This window comes from Phalacrocorax carbo, chromosome 1 (genome assembly GCF_963921805.1).
Source record: "Phalacrocorax carbo chromosome 1, bPhaCar2.1, whole genome shotgun sequence".
NCBI lineage: Eukaryota > Metazoa > Chordata > Aves > Suliformes > Phalacrocoracidae > Phalacrocorax > Phalacrocorax carbo.
This window is the reverse complement of record NC_087513.1, coordinates 30,667,690-30,677,718: the sequence shown is the minus strand read 5'-3', so window position 1 is coordinate 30,677,718 and position 10,029 is coordinate 30,667,690. Positions and strand designations below refer to the sequence as shown.

The 10,029-nt window shown below is 41.2% G+C and overlaps 1 protein-coding gene across 4 annotated transcripts in view; it reads right to left on the bottom strand.

The window, feature by feature from the left end:
• Positions 1–1,923: 1,923 nt before the first annotated feature.
• Positions 1,924–10,029, bottom strand: part of DOCK4 (dedicator of cytokinesis 4) — a 254,956-nt gene continuing 246,850 nt past the window's right edge. For all 4 annotated transcript variants that reach the window (XM_064447407.1, XM_064447417.1, XM_064447423.1 and 1 more), the window contains 3 exons: positions 9,113–9,226; positions 8,098–8,159; positions 1,924–5,036 (listed from right to left, as the gene is read on the bottom strand). In XM_064447407.1, coding sequence (XP_064303477.1) covers positions 4,611–5,036; positions 8,098–8,159; positions 9,113–9,226 — 602 coding nt within the window. In that variant the 3' untranslated portion in view covers positions 1,924–4,610. The remainder of the gene's footprint in view (positions 5,037–8,097; positions 8,160–9,112; positions 9,227–10,029) is intronic.

Below are 10,029 nucleotides of genomic sequence, written 5' to 3'. Positions count from 1 at the left end.
TGTAAAACATTTAAATACATAACCAACATTTCAGCAGCTTATGAGCTATCAGAGCAGCTATTTCCTATGAAATTTGGACATGGATTTGCTCCCTAAAATACCAAGATGTTCATTGCAAAATACACTATCAATTATGCACCATAGGGTAAGAAAAAAAACTATCTAGCAAAACCAGGGAAATATGTTAATATTTTGCAGGGCTTTGGGATTTAGAAACTCTTTGCCCTTGTGATTCATGGCAGTCAGACTTCCCTGTCCTCTGGCACCTTTCCTTTGGTAATCCATAGTAAAAGGGGTGTGTGTGTGTGTGGAACCAAACCCCAAAGTGTTTGTATAATAAAATAAGTTCCTGTATTTTGTCAGGACTTCCAACTTCCCTTCTGCCCCGTTCGGCTCAAGCTGCAGTTAAGCTGGTATAAAATGATGCTACAATAGCTTAAAAAAATAATTTGATACTTCAATTCCAGCTAATATTTCAATTTCTCCCACTATTATTTTTACTGGGTGGGTGAAAACACTTGGATTAATTATCTAGCAATCAACGATTTTGCCTAGTTCTTATTTGCCCCCCCCCCTTTTTTTTTTCCAACTGTTCACCTTCTCCCTTCTTCTAACACAATCTTCCTAAAATAAATATGAACCCAGCATCCATCAGTTAGAGAGGAGTTACAAACTGTATCCCTGGCACAAGTTCTAACCTGGGTAAGTTTGCCCAGCCGTGCCTGGGAGGCTCACGTCAGAGGCTCTGTCCCCACTGAAGTCTGCAAAGCCATCAGCCTGTCATTGCAAGCACACCGAGTTCCTTACTGAACAGTCCAATTTTAAATCATATTTAATGTTCTTTCTTCAGCAGCCTTATTTTACCACCCAGGAAGAGCCACTCCATCCTGATGCCTAGTGCACACGTGAGGTATGCGGCTTTAAACTGTTCACGTTTCTAAGGCTTGCGTATTTTTGCCATTTAATCACAAGAGTTTTTGTTAGTGTTTAGAGCACCTAATCTTGCTAGTTTCTTATATGAAATATATGTCAAAAGCTGAATTAAAATGACAGGGAGAAGACAAAAACAAATTAATATGGGAAGGGCTTTCTCCTACAGAATCTGGTCCAAGTTCAGAATCTCAAGACTCCAGTGGTGAAATCCTTTCACGCTGTCCCAGCAGATGGGGCTTTGACCTTTGGTGAGCACATATCAAGGCTCTACCTGGATCATGAGAGCATTGTAGTCTACCAACAGAGCTCTGGAGCAAAGAGCTGTGTCTGCCAGCTCCTGGGGTTACTGATACAACGCTGCTACATGCCTCACTGACCACAGTGACACTCAGAACAAGATGCTTTTAATCATTTATACCTCAGGCATTGACTCCTGCCTATTGGTATCTTTTTGCTTGGTTCCTGTGCTTTTTGCAGATGCTGCTGGACAATCTGGGAACAGGAGGAACGGTCAGGTGGGAGGGCGAGGTGCCACTTTCATACAGAGAAGATTTACACGTAGCTATGCCCCATTCCATGTGAACAGGGCCATAACTGCACTGCCCTGACACCTTTGCTACTGAGGGGTAACTTCAGCTTTGTACTTCTTTCGGGACAGGGGCTATTGGCTATGATCTGACCTGAGGCATCGTGATAATTGAGTTCACTCACACTACAGGGGTATCAGCCCATCATGAGAACCGGTCTGAATTGCATCATTTCAAAGCCAGCCAGCTGAGTTCGCAGTTACTTCTGTGGCTTCCCAGAGGTGCCAGCATCTCAAATGCAGTATTTGAATACAAAATCATCCTAACTATTAAGCATACGTTGACTAACATTCAAGCTATTGAGTAGTGATAGCAACTTGTTCTCATAGGTCCTCTTATATGAGCTTCTGAATTACTCACTGTCATCCAGAAAGTGATAAAACTACATTTTATGAGTAATACATAAAATTCAAACAAGACCTTTATTTACATTAGGTTTTCAAGCGCTGGGTGTTGCAACATACATAAGATTTCATACTACATTTTTTAATAGGAAATCAGGTCAAGAAGCTGATCTACAGAATCGATCTGTCAAAACTGGCTAAGCAGAAAACGCGTCAGCTCGGTTTTAGAGTACTCTGTCAATTTTACACCGTCTGCTATCGTTCAGGGTATTCCTGATGCCATGGTTATAAAAACAGAGCACTCATGCAGGTTAATTTACAGTGAACTCTCCTAGTAAATTTTACATTCTTCACTTGTTCAGAAGAGCAGGTCAATACTCTCCCCATTGTCTCACAAAGCAATTACAGATCCAAAGACGGAGAAAACTAGTTCCATCAGGAGATTTTTAACAGAAGGACAGTGGGATTTAGCAAGACGAAGAGTCAAAACTTTAATTCCACAACAAACTGAATTATCATCTCTCATTCTGTAGAAAACAAGTTGTACTGTAAAGATTAATCAAGTCCTTTTATTCCATATTAACATTATGCAGCAACCAATATGAGTGTCTAGGTAAACAGAAACTTCATGAAGTGCTTTGCTGCAAAGCTGACTTCAGTAATGCACGCAAATGAGAAAGTCATCAACTCTGTTCACTGCTAGAAATAATAAAAAAATGGCTTCAGGAGCAAATAACACTGATTCATTCTGTGCTCAAGCACTAGTTAACAAAATCTAGTAAACTACACGGGGTGGGGGAAAAAAAAAGAATCAAAGCAGCTTTGTTATCTTACTTGTGACACCTTATTTAAATCTCAGGCATTACCTCTTTATATCGGCATAAATACGTAGCCTTCTACACCTTTTATGATGTGGTTACAGACACAAAAATGTTATAGTAGAAAGCAAGAGCTAATTTAAGGAATTTCAGACTTTGAAATCAGCAAGATACAAAGCTAAAATTCGTATGTTCCTTTTCAAGTTATGAATACTTTCACTAAAACATAAATATTTTAACATATATTAATTTTTCTGACATTCAAAATTGTAAAGTCAATATGGCAGAATTATTGTTAAAAGCACATATTTACAAATAGTCTTTTTTTTCCATACATAAAGTATTTGGCATAATTATAACAATCTTACTGCATACACAACTGTTTGCTTCTTTTTCACATAATGGTACACTCCTTATTAAAATTTACCAATTATGTACAAAAATACTTGAACATTTATCATAGAAAACCTCTATAACCACCGTCAGCAGCTTGTAACTGCTGAAGGTTTACTTCAGAGAATATAAAAAGTGGTCACTTTCTTCCAGTTAAGCTATCAACAAATCAAACACACAGCTAAAATCAACATGAGCTTCCCAACAGAAGAGGGAGAATATTTTTAACAGCATGACTTAAAATGCAGTTCACACATCTGTTCCCAAGCACATGTTAAACAGTCAGTAAAAGAAAGAGGATACAAAAAATACATACAGAAGGTGCTTTTTAAATTTTCCCCTCCACATTCCTACGGCTTGACATTAGCTTCCCAGAGCTCTTCAGATGCCAATCACTAATATACAACCTAAGGCCAAACACCATTCTCCTATAATGAAGATGATGGTGATGAACTTGAGCTAAAAAGCAAATCCAAAACCTGACTCCACTGGTGCGTACACATCCAAAGAGTTGTTCAGAACTTCTGCTAGGTTTTTACAGAATTATTAATGACCTTTGCAATTAGCTTTTGAAATTCATTGATCGATATCCAGTAATTTGTAGTTTTAAAAATTTGTTCATTTACTGTATTGCCTTGGTAGTAGTCAGCACAGATTCTTGTACACAAGTTAAATGAACAATGAACAATTTGTTTGTACCTATTCCATACACAGATTGTATTTTAGGGTGACATTTAAAAAACAGCAGAGAACCTCCACTAGCAAACTGGTAGCTTCTTTAAAAAAACAAAACCAAAACAACAACAAAAAACATTAACTGGAAGAATAAAAGTAAATTGCACCTCAAAAAGAATAGAATGCATCGGGTACAGTAATACACTAATGGCACAAAACCTTATCAAGATTCACCAGAACGGTGCTGTATGTTGAATGAAATACAGGTATTTTTTCCATCTTTAAAATAACATAAACCAAGCGTGTGTTTCAAATTCCCCACCACATTCTTACGACAGTTCTCTGCAGTATAACTTGCATTATATCTTCGTTTTTCCACAGACGTTTGAAATGACCAACCTGTTCATTGGACAAGAGAAACAACTTTCAGCCTACTTGCAGAAACACCCTAGTCTACAGACTACTTTGTTAGAAAGCGTGCATTTATCTCTAGTAGTAAAGATCCACTCAGTATATACTGTATTTTGTAAGAAGCATTCGGCTAACTTAGATGAGAGCTGTAGGGTTTTAGATTTAATTTTTTAAATAAAGTACAAACAAAAGAATTTTCAGTATTCACCACCATGAAATTAAAAAAAAAAAAAAATCCTCTCATTCACGCTCCTGTAATATCTGGCAACCTAAATTAGTAATTTCATTTCAAATGTGCAACATAATATTAATAAGCATTTTAAAATTACTCAAAAGAAAAAGGTGGGCGAAATATTAAAGTGCCTAACTAAATGCATTTTACCATTTTTAAAAAATATTATTTCTTAAACGGTAAAGAACTGGTTGCAATTAAATATAAAAGTGGCTTCTCATAGCTGAGAGACTTTGCGGGGCAGAGGCCTGGGCCGGGGAACCTGCTCAGTCCTCCTGCTGCTGTTTTCCAGATTGTTGGGCCGGACCAGCTGTGGCTTGGGCGGCAGCGCCGGCGGGTCCGCGGCGGGCGGGATGGAGAGGCTGTGAGGTAGAGGAACGGGGCGTTTCAAAGTCCGCTCATACACGCTGTAAGGCGGCGGGGTTTTACTTTCTTTTCTCACAGGCTCCTCGGAAACGCTGTAGCTTGGGACAGTCACTGTTGGTTCGCTGCTTTGGCTTTCAAAGCCTGATGTCTCTGATGTGCTACATCGGCTGAGCGAAGAAATGCCGCTGCTGTAACTCCCCGACAGCACCGGGGAGTTGGATATGAGCCCCGAGGAATGATACTCCACTGGAGACGGCGTGAATGATTGCACAGACCCCTGCTCGACAGAAAGGGCAGAAGAAAAAATTTACCTGGAGTAAACGAGGGAGGGAGAGCGGTTCTGTGCTCAGACTGAAAACACACAGCGGTAAGCGCACAGATCCTGATGCTTGATAAGTGTCAATGGCTGCATCCCCGTTTAATTAAGATCCAGCAAGAAACCAATAAAAAGCTCATTTCACGAGTGCCTAGGTACACCTTAAAGCGTGCTCATGCCAGTAATTCATGTGAGTGGAAGTAAAACTGTATTTAAATGTTATCTATCATAATACCCTGGAAAAGTCTGGAAGCCTTTAAAATGAACCCCCAGTTTTCCCAGCTTTACGGGAAACGCATTACCCCGCGCAGGGCATACCCGGTGGCGTCCTGCCCCCTAACGCCAAAGCACAGGACTTGCATCCCGCTCACTGCTGCTACTTCAGCCTCTCATGTTCCAAGTTCATTTTCCAGAGCTTCTCCTAACAATTTTAGCGCACTGTCGTGCACAAAAAAATGCATTTAAATCGTGGCATCATTTCCGAGTGTGTCATAATACCAGCGTCGAGGCGAAGTGCAGAGCCAAGCTAACAGCGGCTGCTGGGTGCCAGCCCTGTCCGGCCCAGCAGCTCACAGCTCGCCTTGCGCTTCAGGGGCTGCAGCAGGAAGGCAGGAGGCGAGGCATCGCTGCTGCTGCTGCTGCTGCTGCAGGCGGCGTTTTGAACCACAGTTGCTCCCTTCCTCTCCCCCAGCTCCCAGGTGTTCCCTGGACACACCGCTTGCTTGCAGGGATCGCAAAGCGCCGCTGCGGGCCCCAGGAACAAGGGTCCAACAGAGGGCAAAGGTTGCAAACGGCTGCACCAGCAGCCTTGCAGGGCTGTGGGGGAAGGCGAGGGATGGGGAGCTGAGGGCCCAAGTGGCAACAACAGTGCTGGCAGAGAATAAAAAGCAGGGCAGTAAAGCCCTACCTAAAAAACATTGAGAGCAGTCCTATCCTAGTGAAGCAACTCTGATTGAAAAAGGTTAGACCACACTCAGCAAGTTGAAAAGTTTTTGCAACTTATCTAATTTTGACTGGAGCCGCCTGAGACAATCTAGACTTAATGACCTCAAGTGCAAGCTAAAAAAGGGAGGGAGAAATCGCATCAAAGACAAATTTCTCACTCCGATTCTTGTTAGGCTGTTTGGCGCTCAGCTGCTCAGCTTGAGGTGAGAGTGTGAGCCATGCAACAAAGGGTGGGGAGGGGAGGAAAAGAAGAGGGGCATGGATGTACAGAGCTGGCTGCACTGACTTTATGCTGTTGAGATAATCTTAGTTATCCCTCTAGGACTGGATCCACAGTGCACTGAAAGCAATGGAAGAAAAAATAAATCTTCATTTACATCAGTGGGTTTTGTACTAAGATGGCCTTCTCTGGCAGCATGTAACAGTTGGAACAAAGACTAAAATCTGAGCCCTGGATGTGGCTAGGGAAAAACAGAGCAAGTGTTGAAGACATTTCAGACATTGTGAGGAGCCTGTTTAACTACTTGTTTCGGGTTCCATTCCTCTGCGTGTGAGGCGGCTGCAGCTGCACTCCTACCCCCCCAAACATCCAGGGTCAAGGTTTTCAAATAAATGATGTAATTGGTTCAAGTTCCAAGAACGCCTGACGCTTGGATTAAGTGACCATAATAAGATTTAGGACCTTTGCTTTTGTCATTCAGAACAAAAGCAACTATGTCTAAACCCTGCCTGCTTCAGTTTAGGAGCTGAGCAGGGGTAAGCACTTGGTTCCCAACAGCAGCGCAGACTGCTTGTAGCAGTAGCGAGTAACAGTCTAGACACCGAAAGAGTCTGGAAATTCATGGACGCTCAAAGTGAGATCCAGCTTCCCAGTGCGAAACCTGGGATCAGTGCTCACTTCAGCAGAAGTTATTCGATGGTAATAGGACTACAGGGCACTCTGATGGCCAGCACAATTGCTCTGTTTTGAACCTGGACCACTGTGCAGCCACAAGTGGAAGTGTTACAGGCTCATGGGATGACACATGGGAGAATGACTGTGGACTCGTGATTAGGGACCTCAAGGGGAAAGGAAGCATTTTGGGGTACTGCTTTCCTACTTCTAAGGGCATGTGTACCTCTGCAGCATTAGTTAGGCATTGGGTAGCTGAGGGACCACTTTGGCAGGGCTGCCTTCCTTTGCCCTCGCACCTGCGTGCCTGGAGTCACACTCCTTTCTGTTTGCTCTCCTTCCAGGTTGTTGACCCTCATATTTCTAACTGCAAAATTCTCTCTGCTTCAGTGGGGTAGCGGAGGCTATACCCAAGTCTAATGTTGCATAGTCTGTCAATACGCAGCCTGCATATTCATGTCCTCCAGGGCTGTGGAAGACACAGATTTCCTGGTCAAGTTTTCCAACCAATGAGCTGTTGTGCAACAAGTGGGTACCGACACATTCAAGTATCTTGAAATAGAAATGAAACCCGCTCAGTTTAGCCTGGATCCCCAGTTGCTATAGGTATTTAACTGCCAGAGAAGAATTAATGCTTCTTCACAGCCTGTGCTTAGTGTTTCCTACTGGCAGGCTTCAAACTACTTCCAACTTCTTACACAACCTCTCTGGATCATTCTACAGATGAAATGGATATTAAAATGACTGAAGCAGAGATTATTCTCTAACACACCCTCTAATCCAACAGCTCTGGATGCTGGAGGAGTAAGAGGAATGGGTTGCACAACAGGTTCTCCTTAGCTGGCATCTCCCCTTTTGCCACTGTTGGACACATCTTACAGTTATTTCTTACATTCCCACCTGTCCATTGATTCAGGTGAGCTTGATTATCCATGTAGGTGAAAGGCCTAATATTGAGAGGCTAAAGAGTCTGAAAATTAGGTTTCTTGTGTGCAGTTTTGAAAATCTTTGGAGCTGCTGTAATTGTTATGGCTACTTATTCTTGTGAATGGTTTTTGTATAGGCATATGATATTAAAAGGAAAACATAATGTGATCCCAAATAATGTCTACTAAATATATACTACCTACCCCACAACACATACAACCTGTCCCACAAAGGCGATTCACTGCAATAAGATAGTACCTTCATTGGTGATCTGCCAGCAGGAGAAGGGGAAACGGAGGCTATGTGTCTTGCTGGTGATGCTGTAAAGTCAGAAAGATTTCAGTGCACTCTTGGCATTACAATTTCCACTAAGAAATCTTTTTAAGTGGATAAGAGATCATTCTATACACAAGCATTATCTCTGGTTCCCTCTAGGTACTTGCCCGACGGCTGCAAATACTTCTAGAGATTTTTTTGAATTTTACTTTGTTCTCAGGATTATCTTAAAGTAAAACCAATGAAGTATAAGAAATTTCTGCATCCATCTTCTCTGACAAATTTCATATCACTGTAAATTGGTTTATATCCTACCAAATGGTAATAGGATTAAAAAAATGTCAGTATAACTTCCCCCACCCCGTTTTATTCTTCTCTTAAGAAACATATTATGTATTTGTGTGTCAAATAAGAAAAAAAAGACAATACATAATGCCCTTATATCCAACATTTATCTGTAAATACACTGCAAATGTGCCTGGACATACTTTGAGGCATAAGTCTAAAACACAAAAAGCGTCCTCACTCCCTTGAGAATAATTATATTTATAGTATCAATTAAGCAGCCTTTCCTTTAAATGGAAATTAATCTTTTGAAAGGCAAACTGGTTATAGTAACAGAACTCATGTACTTTCATGATTGCGGTGCATTTTCTGGCCAGTAAGATTCTTTGTGGCTAATGATCATTTCTGATTGCTAACCTCCAATTATCGTAAGATCAAAAGATTAAATTTGATCATCCTCCCTAGTACCAGCACAAACTGCCTGAAACTGCTCAGTCATTAAGTGAAGGGGCAGAGTATTGGAAACAGAACGCTGGAGAGAACATTAATGAGATGAAAGTACCTGTGGAGGCAGTTCTACAACCTTCCATGTTAGAAATCAAATAATAAATTAACCTGCCCAAGAAGTTAAAAATTGATCAGAGTGGAAAGAATCTAAGCCCTCAAGTAAATTTTTTTACTGGAGCTTAGCCTGAAATGTCTATGAACTCACCAGTCTGTGCAGGTCTTGGTGGTACAGGAGGAGATATAAGCTTTCCACTTTCTGATGTGTTTCTGGCTTCCTTCCCACTGTCCAGGCTCCAGCTGCTGGGAGTGGTGTTTACAGCTAGAAAAGAATGGAAAAGATATATAGGCATCAACACTTCTAGCTCTGACTTCCTTTTTCCCATGAGGGTAAAAATACACAGAATGAAAACATTAAACAACTTAACAAGCATGCCTGAAAAGCTCTCATGATTACATCAGCATTTGAAAAGATCTTAAATAATGGCTATCAATCTTCTGGTTGCCTGATGTACGCATCTGGCCTTCAGGTCAGTTTGCTACAGCAGTAGCAGCTGAGATAGCATTCTGTTGCACTGCAAATCCAGCCACAACAGCAGATAAGCTTGAAACCTGTTAATGTAATCAGTTTATCTTTGCACCAGATTCCTATTTAAAGGTTTCTAGGCAGAGGGGAACAGACTATTCATAAACCATTTCCATTAACTCATTTTATATACAGAAAGGACTAGAGAAAGGAACTCGCCAAATTCCAATCAACACGTCTCAGAAAGCTTTCAGTGGTAACAGTCTTTTGTTGTCTGCACAGGCTACAAATTCAGAATTGAAAGAAGGTGGAAAGAAGGGCATAAAATAGAGGGAGTAAAAACTGAGAGAAATGAAGGTGTCTGGGAAAAAAATAAAAACCAAAAAATTATTGCGAACTAAGAAAATTTATATACACTGTTTGTAGCCACGGTTGGGGATCTCTGCTTGATAATGTAAACTGACTATCACCTTGACATGTATAAAATTGGCCGTTGCATTTGTCTGCGTGACTTTTACCAAATTCTATGACTTTATAACTGAATGATCCCATAAAGCCTGAAACAGCTTCCTTAATAGGACTGGATTATCTCATGTTAT